General features: G+C 35.8%; 2 protein-coding genes across 12 annotated transcripts in view; one reads left to right on the top strand and one right to left on the bottom strand.

Moving 5' to 3' along the window:
- The window catches only part of PDCD4 (programmed cell death 4), a 27,696-nt gene extending 21,556 nt beyond the window's left edge, over positions 1 to 6,140 (top strand). For all 6 annotated transcript variants that reach the window (XM_055249363.2, XM_063626301.1, XM_063626322.1 and 3 more), the window contains 4 exons: positions 1,478 to 1,585; positions 1,800 to 1,910; positions 3,320 to 3,459; positions 5,409 to 6,140. In XM_055249363.2, the coding sequence (XP_055105338.1) occupies positions 1,478 to 1,585; positions 1,800 to 1,910; positions 3,320 to 3,459; positions 5,409 to 5,469 (420 nt within the window). In that variant the 3' untranslated portion in view covers positions 5,470 to 6,140. The remainder of the gene's footprint in view (positions 1 to 1,477; positions 1,586 to 1,799; positions 1,911 to 3,319; positions 3,460 to 5,408) is intronic.
- Positions 6,118 to 13,962, bottom strand: part of BBIP1 (BBSome interacting protein 1) — a 21,728-nt gene continuing 13,883 nt past the window's right edge. For all 6 annotated transcript variants that reach the window (XM_063626544.1, XM_063626534.1, XM_063626505.1 and 3 more), the window contains 2 exons: positions 8,906 to 8,980; positions 6,118 to 7,900 (listed from right to left, as the gene is read on the bottom strand). In XM_063626544.1, the coding sequence (XP_063482614.1) occupies positions 7,734 to 7,900; positions 8,906 to 8,951 (213 nt within the window). In that variant the 5' untranslated portion in view covers positions 8,952 to 8,980 and the 3' untranslated portion in view covers positions 6,118 to 7,733. The remainder of the gene's footprint in view (positions 7,901 to 8,905; positions 8,981 to 13,962) is intronic.

Raw genomic sequence — 13,962 nt, 5'->3', positions numbered from 1 at the left:
ATAAATTTAGTGTAGCCTAAGTATACAGTGTTTATAAAGTGCATAGCCAGTGTATGGGTAATGTCTTAGGCCTTTACATTCACTAACCACTCACTCATTGAATCACCCAGAGTAACTTCCATCCTGAAAGCTCTATTCATATTGAGTGCTCTATACAGGTGTATCATTTAAAAAATCATTTATACTGTATTTTTACTGTACCTTTTCTATATTTAGATACACAAATACCATTGTGTTCCAATTGCCTGTATTATTCAATATAGTGACCTGCTCTACAGATTTGTAGCCTAGGAGCAATAGGCTATACCATATAGCACTGGTGTGTAGTAGGCTATACCATCTAGGTTTTTGTGAGTATACTCTATGATGTTTGCACCACGACAGAGTCATCTAACACACTTTTCAGAATGTATCCCTGTTAAACGATGCGTGACTATGTATTAGTTTGTAAAGTAAAAATATTCAAATACTATGCTTTAAATATTTACTTACATGTAAATATTTAAATACATATTTACTTACATGTAAATATTTAAATACATATTTACTTACATGTAAATATTTAAATACATATTTACTTACATGTAAATATTTAAATACATATTTACTTACATGTAAATATTTAAATACATATTTACTTACATGTAACTATTACATCCTAAAGCATGACAGCAATTAAATTTTACTTTACCTTTTATGAAAATATCTTACAGAAGTTGGAAGGATACTTAAATATTGATTCTTTTAATTCAGTCAGCCAACATTCAACATTCAGACAACTAGGTATGTGCCCACCAAATACAAAGGGGATTTTAACAAATAACATATAGGGAAAAATATTCCTAGTTGAAACTCTTGTGCTGAAAAAGTTCTCCCACTTTTTTGAGATGTTCAAGTTTGAGCAGGAAAATCAAGACTTGTCTCTTTAGCTACAGCTGGAAACTGAATTATTGAACATTTTAGATAATGAGTTTCAAATTTTCAGTTGTAGAGAAAAGAGCAACTATGTGGAAATCTTTTCCCTGTCTAGTAATGCCCCATTATCATCTCTCGTTTTTTTGGCTCTCAGTGCACTATTAAGAGCATCTTGATAGAAGTGAAATATTTTATGCCACTTTATGTTGAAACTTTGTTAGTGCCCTCTAGTGGTATTTAAAATCCCTTATTTTTAGTGGCACACTAAGGCATTACGGTCACAACCCAGGACGCGTGCATTATAAACCTATTTGTAGATCTCGGTGATTCAGACACTGAAGCATTGCATTTGAATCATAATTATGAACCATTTAAAAATTGGGGATTTATTTTTTAATTATGAAAAATTCTGTTATAATAGTACCACATCCAATCTATATGTTATTAGCTGTTTGTTAACCACTATTTCATTATATTGGAATGAGGGCAAATAATCCTGTAGGCAAGCATGATATTTTAAAAGTTAGGAATTCTAACACATCTCAACTTTTAAATCTAATAGATTGATATGTTGCTGAAAGAATATTTACTCTCTGGAGACATATCTGAAGCTGAACATTGCCTTAAGGAACTGGAAGTACCTCATTTTCACCATGAGCTTGTATATGAAGTAAGATTACCTTGCCATGTCAAAGAGAATTATTAAGTGTTCCTTTTTATACCATAGTGACTTATGCTTTTTAAATAATGTACATCCTTTTTTTAATATCAAAGGAGGAAGTGGTTTTTACATTTCTACGATTACAAAAAGGCATCTGGGTACATTTTAGGAGCAGCTTCATATATGAATTAACCAAAAATTCACTCATTGATTCAATTTTTAGGCTATTATAATGGTTTTAGAGTCAACTGGAGAAAGTACATTTAAGATGATTTTGGATTTATTAATGTCCCTTTGGAAGTCTTCTACCATTACTGTAGACCAAATGAAAAGAGTAAGTATAACATTATTTTTGAACAACTTTTAGGATTATGCCTTAAATATATGACTGAATACAGATTATGAATTGTCAGTGAAATTTTCTTTAGGTATGTTTAGTGTTAATATGCCTATACGTTTTGTTTTTTCTTAATGGTAATGTTTGAGGTTTGAACCTTTTGCAACCATTTCTTGGAAAGTAACACTGCAGTGTTTTTTTTTTAACCTACTTTAACAAATGTAATTATGTATTCTACCTCAAGGGTTCGGCTTCTAAGATGTGACAATTTCTATTTTATATCTAGAGAGAAACATGAACCTTTAACTTTTAACAAATTATAAAGTACTTTTTTCCTATTAAAAACGTTATGATTATTGTTTTAAATGTTTGTGAGGTTTTTGTTTGCCTTGTATTTTTTTAAAAAGTTACTAAGTGTATATAGAGAAGTAGATGGGAAAGGAGTTTGCCCAATGTCTGATGTTTGTCTACAGCTCTTTTAAGAGAACAGTATTTAAAATTTTTTTTTTAGCTATGTAACCAGTTTTACTTATTTTTTATCTATATTTGTAATTTTAGATATCAGAGGGGTACATGTACAGGTTTGTTAGATGGGTATATTGTGTGATGCTGAGGTTTGGGCTTCTAATGAATGATCCTGTCCCTCAGGTAGTAAACATGGTACCTGATAGGTAGTTTTTCAACTCTTGCCCTCTTTCCTACCTCCCCACTTTTGAAATTCCCAATGTTTATTGTTCCCATCTTCATGTCTGTGTGTACCCAGTGTTTAGCTCTCACTTACAAGTGAGAACGTGCATTATTTGGTTTTATGTTTGTGATAATTTTCTTAGGATAATGGCCTCCAGCTGCATCCACGTTGCTGCAAAGGACATGATTTTGTTCTTTTTTATGGCTATGTAGCATTCCATGGGTGTATATGTACCACATTTTGTCTAATCCACCATTGATGGGCACTTGGGTTGATTCCATGTCTTTGCTATTGTGAATAGTACCCGATACAAATGCAGGTGTCATTTTGGTAGAATGATTTATTTTCCTCTGGGTATACACCCAGTAATGGGATTGTTGGGTTGAATGGTAAATTCTATTTTGAGTTCTTTGAGAAATCTGCTAACCACTTTCTACAGGGGCTGAACTAATTTGCATTCCCACCCACAGCGTATAAACCTTCCCTTTTCTCCTCAACCTTGCCAATGTCTGTTATTTCCTGACTCTAATAAAAGAGAACAGTTGTAAAACACTGTAACAAATCTACTTTCTGTGCTTCTCATGATTCAAATCTGACTTCAGTTTAACCATTTGAATATTTGGCCTTAAATACAGATTGATGACATAGTGATGGATTGTGTTTTATGACATATATTTTATATGGGCTAACAATTATGTGTGTAATTTTATTGTTGTAGGGTTATGAGAGAATTTACAATGAAATTCTGGACATTAATCTGGATGTCCCACATTCATACTCTGTGCTGGAGCGGTTTGTAGAAGAATGTTTTCAGGCTGGAATAATTTCCAAACAACTCAGAGATCTTTGTCCTTCAAGGTACTTTATTTAAATACTACTTTCTCAATATAAAATAGTGGATGAGGTCTTTGGGAAGGTTAAGTGCTAAGTTAGTTTACCATTCCCTGAAGTCACTGAAGAACATGACTCTTGTGAGTTCATGGAGAAAGAAGGGCGAAGCTTGTTTTAGCCCCCTTGTACATCTGTTCAGGACTGCCTCATGAAGTCCTAGTTTTATTTGAAAGAAACTAATCTTGTGGAGCAGTTCCTTTGTTGTAAGTAGTTTCAGTGTTATTTTAGAGTAGGTATTATCAGTGGTAAGATGAGAAAATTGAGGCTTAGGGAGGTATAATGTACTTTTTCTGAGGTCACATGGCTAGTACATGGTAGAAGCCAAGTATGAATTCAGGACTTTTCTGGCTTCAAAGATCTAGGCTCTTACCTGTACTGGACGTGGCTTCCTTGACTTCTTTACAGGTTGGAGAATTAGGGCTAATTGGATGTTCTCACTGGAAAGTGTGTGTGTTTGGGGGTGTGTGGAGGGTGTTCTCACTGGAAAGTGTATGTGTGTGGGTGATTTTCCTTGGAGCTATTAATATTTTTGCTACTAGTTGGTTAAGTTTTTTTGTTGTTGTTAAAGCTAATAATGAAGCATATAATGTCATAAATGTTTAGTAATAGCTAAACTTTTTGCTTGTGTGGGTCAGTTTTATATAATCTTAAGTTCTTATGATTTTTTATCTGGAAAATTTCTTAAGCTTTGATATTTTTATTTAAGTGCATTGTAAGAATTAAAACTCAGAAAAATATTTCCTGGTGGGGCCTTTGCTTTAGAATTTTAGAAACCATTAAAAGAGAGGGAAAAGAAAGTGATGAAAGATAGTTAATAGCTTTACTAGAAATGTTTGGAAATACAGACGTTAGTCTGGTGATGGAAGGATTTATGTATGGATGTGCCAAGTGGTATACATCAGTAAAAACTCTGAACTTTGGCCTTCTTATTATTGACTGCTTTTTCATTCCCTACCTTGGTCTCATATAGTCTGAACATATAGTCTGAAGCCTTTATGTTCAAGATGATGTAGCTGTTTTCCACTTAGATTTAATATGAAAAGGGGCCAGTACCCTGGCATTGGCTTTTTGAAAGTTTTTCAGCCTCTGTTTGAAAGTCTGATTGTTTCTGTGTGGCTTTATTCTCAAGGGTCACATGAGGCAATAAACTTTCTGTGTATACATACCATACAGCTTTGACTTGGGTCCTTTATGTTTTAGCCTGTTTGGGTGAGGTGCACATTTGTGTGTGGTTTTGCATGCTTGTGCCTGTTGGCCCGGGGTCAAAGAGTAAGGGCTAATGTTGCCCAAGTTCTATTTCCCACTTACTGCTTTAGGCCACTGGCCAGCTGTTCCTTCTGGGCTATTGCCACTACATGTAGCTCGAGTGTGATTATATTATAGAGCAGGGCTTCTTGAGTTTGACAAAGCACGAATCCCAAAATGGGGCATAGGCTGTAATTCTGATTTTTTTCCACATTCAAGTTATGGCTTTTCTACAGTTGATAAAACATTTTTTTTAAATTGTCAAACATGGATATTTTGATAGGTTCCACAGCTCCAGTTTGCATAATTCTGAATTATGTTAGTGTTTCCTATTTGGCTCACTGGTAAGCTTACACATAATAATTAGAAATAAATTTAAATTTCTAAATAAAATGTTTGCTTTAGTTTGAGTCAACTTTTTTTTAATGTGATTGTTCAGATAGTGAACTTATTAAAACAAAAAGATTTGATATTGATGTTTTATGCTAAGATATATAGTAGAGTCTTTTCCAAAGGAATTAGAGGCATGTTTTTTTTTTTTTTTTTTTTTTTAAATGGAAAACCCTTTAAAAACTAACATGTAACGAAAAAATACCAAGTTTTTAATTTTTTGTATTGACTATAGTCAGAATTTATATCTGTTTTCATGTCTTTTTTTTCTTCATTTACAGGGGCAGAAAGCGTTTTGTAAGCGAAGGAGATGGAGGTTGTCTTAAACCAGAGAGCTACTGAATATAAGAACTCTTGCAGTCTTAGATGTTATAAAAATATATATCTGAATTGTAAGAGTTGTTAGCACAAAAAATTTTTTTTTTTTTTTTTTTTTTTTTTTAGCACTTGTTTTGGGTACAAGGCATTTCTGACATTTTATAAACCTACATTTAAGGGGAATTTTTAAAGGAAATGTTTTTTCTTTTTTTTTTGTTTTTCGAGGGGGCAAGGAGGGACAGAAAAGTAACCTCTTCTTAAGTGGAATATTCTAATAAGCTACCTTTTGTAAGTGCCATGTTTATGACCTAATCATTCCAAGTTTTGCATTGATGTCTGACTGCCACTCCTTTCTTTCAAGGACAGTGTTTTTTGTAGTAAAATCACTGGTTTATACAAAGCTTTATTTAGGGGGTAAAGTTAAGCTGCTAAAACCCCATGTTGGCTGCTGCTGTTGAGATACTGTGCTTTGGGAGTAAAAAAAGAAAGTTATTTCTTTGTCTTAAAGAATTTTTTAAAAATTAGTCATGAGACTTATTCATCTTTCCAGGGAACATACTGATTGGTCTTAAAAGACTAGACAGTTAAGTAAAAGGTGGCTGGAACATCTATTTTTCTACAAAACTGGAAAAATGAACCTGGTTCTAGAAGAATGTACACCAAAATAAAACATGTGAAGCAGTGTTGATTCTTTATTGGGAGTACATTATTTTAGGTCTCTTAAACTTTAATTTCACACAGTAAATTTTGAATCTCATAAGGAAGCATATTTGAACCTAGTGAATTTAATCTTAGTGTTCCTTGAAAACTTTTTTTCCCTGCAAAATTTTAAGTGAAAAGTACAATAGTAAATTAAGATTACACTGGGGGAAAAAATGCAGGTATCACTTTACTCCATTGTTATCTGACCTAGAGCTTAATTTTTAGAAATACGTAATACCTTCCATCATTCCATCATCCTTAAATTCTGTTACCAAATAATGGCTAATGTTACAAAAAGTTATACTCCAAAGACCCAAAGCTTGACATTTAACCAATGTATGAGAAAATATTACCAATTAATAATAATGATCATTTTTTTAACCTCTTTTACATAGCCTAATAACCCAGCAAGGCCTCAAGGTCTATGCTAATTTAAATTGCCAAATATTGACTGCAGCAAACAAGAATTATATTCAGCATTTATGAGGGTACTGTTAGGAGTATACTGATTACAGGTTTAGATACAGTCTGTTAGAATTAAAACCAAGTTTAATGTTCATATTTACCTCATGGGCTTTATCAAGCCCATATCACCTTGGCTTATATAAATATAGTTAACCATTTTTAGGTTTTTAATTGACACTTGGATGATAAATGCAGTCATTTTATTCTCAAGTGCTTAAAATTTAGAAGCTTAGCTGACTACAGAATAGGTGAGGGTTTCTTAAAAATGAGATTTAAGGGCTGGGAGCGTTGGCTCACGCCTGTAATCCCAGCACTTTGGGAGGCCAAGGTGGGCAGATCACCTGAGGTTGGGAGTTCATGACCAGCTTGACCAACATGAAGAAACCCTGTCTCTACTAAAAATACAAAATTAGCCAGGCATGGTGGCACATGCCTGTAATCCCAGCTACTTGGGAGGCTGAGGCAGGAGAATTGCTTGAACCTGGGAGGCAGAGGTTGCAGTGAGTCGAGATGATGGTGCCATTGCACTCGTTTGGGCAACAAGAGCGAAACTCTGTCTCAAAAAAAAAAAAAAAGTGAGGTTTAAGACAGTTTTGTCGTTACTGGTAGGATGTGGTCACACAAGATAGCATTAAACGTGACATGGCACATAAAATTGGTTAAAAAAATTTTTTTAATTACGTAATGTAAAAGCCCAACAAGCACTTTATGCAAGATTGGAATGTATCTTCAAATTCAGATTTAATAAACATGTAAAGATCCTCTATATAAAAGTTGTATTTAGTCCCTTGTGCCCAAGAATGTTATAAAAGATACCAAGAATGTTATCTATAAAAGATAGCAATAGGAATGGTGAACAAATAATTTAATTTGCAATTCTAAAAACATGACTTAAACCCCATAAAACTTAGTTTATAGTTTAACTGTTGATGTTCAATACAAACCAGAGTGTTTACATTCACAATACAAATTTCATCAATCTTGGATATTTTTGTATTTATATGAATATTATCAATTTTATTGATAATATTAACACTACTTTCAGCACACACAAGCATATTTTCTAGTTACTGTTAAATAGTAGATAAGGCAGGTTGTTCCCTAAAATGCTCAGTTATCATTCAGTGGGTTATTTGCTGTTGATCCTTTTCTGCCATTTCTTGTTGGCGAATTGTATTCTGTGCTGCTTGATGCATTTTCTCTAGTTTTTCCAGAGTCAGAGATTTTAAGGGTAAAAGTTTGGGTTTACACAGCACCATTGTGGTTATATCTTCCACAAACAATGGCCCTAAGTTTAACAAGAAATAAAAATTAATTCAAGAAAGATAACCCGGTGGTTTGGTAGTTGGATTTGCAGCTAGAATGAAGGTCTAAAAAATTAATCTCTTGTCACTGAAAAACTCTTGTACCTAAACTGAGTTTTGCTGTGGGACCAGAACATGTCACTCTATAAGTGCATTTCTTTTACTACTAGGGTGCTTCTGAGGAAGACAAGTTTTGAGCTTTCTACCCAAGAATCTATGTTACTATCAGACAGAACTTTTTGTGTCAGAAGTTTAATTTTAAAGTAAGATTTGGCAATATATATATACATAGTGCAAAAAATATAGCAAAGTATGATATTTAATGTAAATATTCAAATGACTGAATGTTTAAACCTTCGGCTTTTCTTACTGTTGCTTTAGGTTTCTCTTTCTCCACTTTCAGACCTTATTTAACATAGTAAATTCCATTATTTCTTTCACTGAAGTTTCATATTGAGTCGGGCATGGTAGCCCATACCTGTAATCCCAGCACTTTGGGATGCCAAAGGGGTTGGATTGTTTGAGCCCAGGGGTTTGAGACCAGCCTAGGCAACACATTGAGATCCCTTCTCTACAAAAATAAAAACCAATTAGCCAGGCATGGTAGCACATGCCTGTAGTACTAGCAAATCAGTAGGCTAGGGCAGGAGCCCAGTAGTTCAAGGCTGCAGTGAGCTATGATTGTGCCAACTGTACCCAAGCCTGGGTGACACAGTGAGAACCTGTCTCTTAAAAAAAATTCATATTGTAATTAGCAATTTTAGGAATTAGCTAATTAATTGGCAATTTTAGGTATAATAAACAATGTTTCATTTGTTATCCTTTTACTGGATATCATGAAAAAGCATATAGTAAAAGTAGACAGTAAATGAGATAATATGGAACACAATAGCTGCAGATGTTTAGCTATTAAGCCTGCTATGTGACACTGCCTATCACTTGTTTAGTCCTATAATAATCAATGACCTCAATATTTGTGATGTACATACCTTGTTTTGGAAGAACTTCCCGGAACATTGACTTCACTTCCGCCATATCTGAGTTGTTGGATATAGTGTTTTTTCCTTCAATGAGAAATCAGTATTATTCAAGAATAAATTCCCAAAGCAGATTGCCTGAGACATTTCCATTGTAGTTTAAGTAAAATCCAAATTCCTATAGAAAGTGAACTACCCTAACCTTGTACAATATTGCCATTAATTTCCTGTGACCTTGGGATAGTTTGTATAAGCATTTAGATCTTGTCAACTTCCATTAGTCAGTTGTGGTGTTAACTACAAGGCTACGTGTTCTAAATTTTTTTCTCTCATAGTGAAAACTTGGTAGAGCTTCAGTTTTTAAGGCAAAGATGATTAATATCATCTGAGGAAAAGGTATTTGTGTGTAGCCAGCGTGGTTCGTTGATAGCATCTCCCCTGAATGGTGGGTGACAAAAAACATGACCACTATTTGAGGGGGAGGGTGAGGCAGGTAGTTAGGAAAAGGAGGAACTGACAGGCTAACATTTCCTAAGAGTCCTACTTGTCTCAATGGCCAACAGCTGGTTTCTACTTTGTGTCTAACAAAAAGAATGCTATGGATCATTGGCTGCACAGCTGCAATTGGTAACGAAGTAATACAGTACGTGAAACTGGCTCTTGAAGAACAGAAATAAGGTAGAGTTTCAGTTTACTAGTTTCCTCTAATACCGAGATTCTATATGCGAAAGGACCAGCAATACTTAACTATGAGTATTTGTTATGAACATCCCAGCATATATGCCATTTTTGCCAGTGACATTTGCTCCAAGTATTACAGCCAAGATTCTGCTATGCTGTGTGTTCAAGGTGTTCTGGACTAAGCTGTAGAATGATCCCTTTCCAAACACAGATGCTTTTGTAGACGGTCCCACCCACTCAGTGATTCACCTTGCTGATGCAACCTTACCATGCATTTCACAACATCACCCCCACAGATTTATTATTTATAAAGTGGTGAATCTGGCTTGATGCCTGCCTTTACCAACCACTGCAAATTAGTTATAATCAAGTGAAGCTTCTTCTGGTCTTTGTTATTCCCGCTCCACTACTTTGACATTCCTAATAAAAGCTTCCTACTCTGTATTCAAGTATCTTCCTCTCTCTTGCTCAGATTCTTATTCTGGGACGTCTAAGTTCCTGAAAACCTCTATCTGCTTTCCAGAACTTTGTCATCAAACTTTACCCCTATACTGCTCTAGCAGGGAGAGATGATGAAATAAGTAATGGACCAGGAATAAAGCAACTCATCACTAAATGGAATGTGAAGTAAATACAATAAACAATTTCCTTAGACTGCACAGCTTCTCCTACCATATTTTCTTTTTAGGCCTGCCAGTGGTACCTAGTGATCACTGCCTTTTTTTTTTTCCAGGTTAGGATGAAGTTTACTAGCATTGCAGACCCCCTGATTAGCCTTGAGTTGAACTATCAAAAACACCACCTAGCCTCTCCATTAAATACATCACAGTGAAAATATTCATTATGATCACATTTCCTTATTTGAAGCAAACCTGACATGATATGCCACTGAAAGGGAGGACATTATAGATGTTGATAAATGTGAAGGAAATACATAGGAGCTAAGGATTTTTGTATGTATCACCAAAATGCTAAAGTGGTAGGTAAACAACGCTTAGCTGTTATATAGCATAAGCAACTCCAGCTACTCTGAATTGTCACTATCCTTTGTTTTCTCTTAGTCTGATACCTCTTTCACATCCAAAATCTGGCCTGACAAAAACAATGAAACTTGCTGCTCTACCAAACCTCAGTTCTGTGTTTGACTTAAGCTGCCATTGTTACTGTAAAGGGTGTGGAGCCAAAGGGATGGTAGGGAGTGGGTTGCGCCTGGTGTGGGGGAGATCAGTGCCAGTCACTTGCCTGGATAGAATGTTTTAATAGGGTTGGTTCTTGTTTCTAGGCCCCCTTAGGCATTGGCAGGAAAGAAACAGGAAGGGAAGGGCTAAAATAAGCAAGGTGGTGGTTGGATGGCCAGCACTGGCTGGGCTATACTTTCTTGATATCAGCTGCCCTGGGAGTCCAGAGTAGGAAGAAGTACAGTCATGTGTTTCTTAATGATGGGGTATGTTCTGAGAAATGCATCATTAGGTGGTTCTGTCATGGTGCAAACATCCTAAGAGTGTACTAACACAAACCTAGATGGTATAGCCTCTTAACACAAACCTAGATGGTATACAGGCTAATATAAACCTAGGCTATATGGTAGAGTCTACTGGGCCTACGCTATAAACTTGTACATGTTACTGTACTGAATACAGTAGGCAATTGTAACACAATGGTATTTGTGTATCTTAACACAGAAAAAGTGTTCTGCCACAATATCATGAGCATTACAACGGGGTATGACATCATTAGGCAATAGGAAATTTTCAGCTTCATTATAATCTTATAGAACCACTGTTGTATATGCAGCCTACTGTTGACCACATGTTGGTATACAGAATTTCCTTCTCCCACATGGCCTGCTAATAGCCAGACATGGGTGATCTGCTTAGAGTAATGCACTCTAAGCAGTTGTGGCTACTTTTAAGAGAACTTTCTTGTCAGGTGAGATGTATTTAAACGAGGGACAGATGGGCCAAGGGAGAAACATAACAGCTATGGCTGAAATTCATGTGTATTCTACAACTGCTATGGCCATTTAATTCAATAAATATGCGAGTTTTTTTTTATCATATGCCAAGCATTGTTCATAATGAACAGGACAAAAACCCAAACCTTTGCCTTTTTGGAGCCTACAGTCTAGAATAAGAAGAGAGAAACAACAGCATGCCAGAAGGTGGTAAGAACTATAGAAAATAGTGTAAAGGGGATTAAGGAATGCTGAGGGGGGTGGTATTTCAATTTTAAGAGGAAAATCATGATGACCTCATTAAGAAGGTGACATTTAAGCAAAGACTGCTTTTGTGTGTATGAGTGCATGTGTAATGTCTTTTTAAACTGCAAAAAGTTAAAAGTCTGATAGTATCCACAAGTAGGGATGGTATAGGGAAATTAGCAGTGTTGTTAAGCTTTTCTAGAGGGATATTTTGCAGTACTGTATCTACTAAAACTAAATATGCACATTTTCTTTGACTCATAGTAATTGGCTCTAAAGAACACAAATGTGTAAAAATAAAAGAGTGTTCATTAAAGCATTGTGTTGAATAGCAAAATGTTCAGCAATAGATGAAGCTAACTAAATGTTCACCAGCAGATCAAAGCTTAAATCATGGAACATCCATAGAACGGAATACTATGCCAAATTAAAAAATGATGCACATTGTCAAGGCATACTTTAAGATAAAACATTAAATTACAGAAAATGAAATTATTCTTACATTAATAGAACCAAACTTATAATGCTCACAGAATACAGTGTCAATTCATCATTTTTTGAAGGCCTTGGTTTAGGTAAATGGAAAATAACCTGCTGCTTCCTTTTCTTACACAGATTCTAAAGTTTGTAATTTCTCCCAGAGATAATAGTTTTGATGAACAGTGCATTCCAAAATCATGACAAGGTACGCAAACCTGTTGTAGCTATTTCAGCTGGATGTCTAAAATTAATGCTGAAAAACTTGAAGGAAAACCAAATCTTTGTCATGAAGTATTTTACTCTGCTTTAGGAGTGAGAGTTAAAAGGCAGGTCTAGGATGGATTATTGCCTTCAAATCAATCATATACATTTGGCAAGTTAAAAATCCCTGGTGTGGGGGCCGGGCATGGTGGCTCACACCTGTAATCCCAGCATTTTGGGAGGCCGAGGCGGACAGATCATGAGGTCGGGAGATCGAGACCATCCTGGCTAACATGGTGAAACGCCGTCTCTATTAAAAATACAAAAAATTAGCCGGGTGTGGTGGTGGGCACCAGTAGTCCCAGCTACTTGGGAGGCTGAGGCAGGAGAATGGCGTGAACCCGGGAGGCGGAGCTTGCAGTGAGCCGAGATCGCGCCACTACACTCCAGCCTGAGCGACAGAGCAAGACTCCGTCCCCCCCCAAAAAAAAAAAAAAAAATCCCTGGTGTGATTTAGTTGGATAACCAAACTAATGAGTGTGAGCCCAGACTAGATCACTGAAGTCTCCTTCTGAACTTGGAGAATATGTTATCAGTGGTCTTCAAATTTTCTACTTGCATGCTCCCAAAGAGATTTTGGAAAACTAGGTTATCACTTCATACATTGATGTTTAAATTTTTTATCATAAATTTAAAGGATGTAATTTCCAGCATATTTAAAAATAACTGTTACTTCAGTCTTTTAAAAACATCCAATATACTCTAAACATAACAGCAATTTGATAGTCACCATCATCCATTAATAAAAAGAAGCTCATTTTTAAGTTAGAAGTTTTATATCATCTTTTTTTCTTCCTGGACCTCTATTTCCAACCCACTTTATTCTAGTGTAACATATTTTCATGCCTTTTTTTTTTTGAGACGGAGTCTCGCTCTGTCGCCCAGGCTGGAGTGCAGTGGCGCGATCTCGGCTCACTGCAAGCTGTGCCTCCCGGGTTCATGCCATTCTCCTGCCTCAGCCTCCCGAGTAACTGGGACTACAGGCGCCCGCCACCAAGCCCAGCTAATTTGTTTTGTGTATTTCTAGTAGAGATGGGGTTTCACCGTGTTAGCCAGGATGGTCTCGATCTCCTGACCTCGTGATCCGCCCACCACGGCCTCCCAAAGTGCTGGGATTACAGGGGTGAGCCACCACGCCTGGCCTCATGCCTGATATTTTAATGATCATCCTATCATACTTGCTACAAAAATGTTTATAAATTTAAACTTTAAAATATTTTGGATTCAGTTATTACAATTGGTATGAAACTGGTCAAAATGAATTACACATTGATAAAGCAATTGTTGAACATAAAGTTATTGGCCATGTATCTGTTACTAAGAAGACAGCTTTATTTCTCAATTAGTTCACGTATATACATGGCTGAAATTTACTTATTGCTACAATTCTATTCTTCTTCCTTTTTTTTTTGAGATGGAGTCTTGCTCTGTTGCCCAGGCTGGGGTG

This window comes from Symphalangus syndactylus, chromosome 2 (genome assembly GCF_028878055.3).
Source record: "Symphalangus syndactylus isolate Jambi chromosome 2, NHGRI_mSymSyn1-v2.1_pri, whole genome shotgun sequence".
Lineage (NCBI taxonomy): Eukaryota > Metazoa > Chordata > Mammalia > Primates > Hylobatidae > Symphalangus > Symphalangus syndactylus.
The sequence above is the reverse complement of the archived record's forward strand: the minus strand, read 5'-3'. Positions and strand labels throughout refer to the sequence as shown.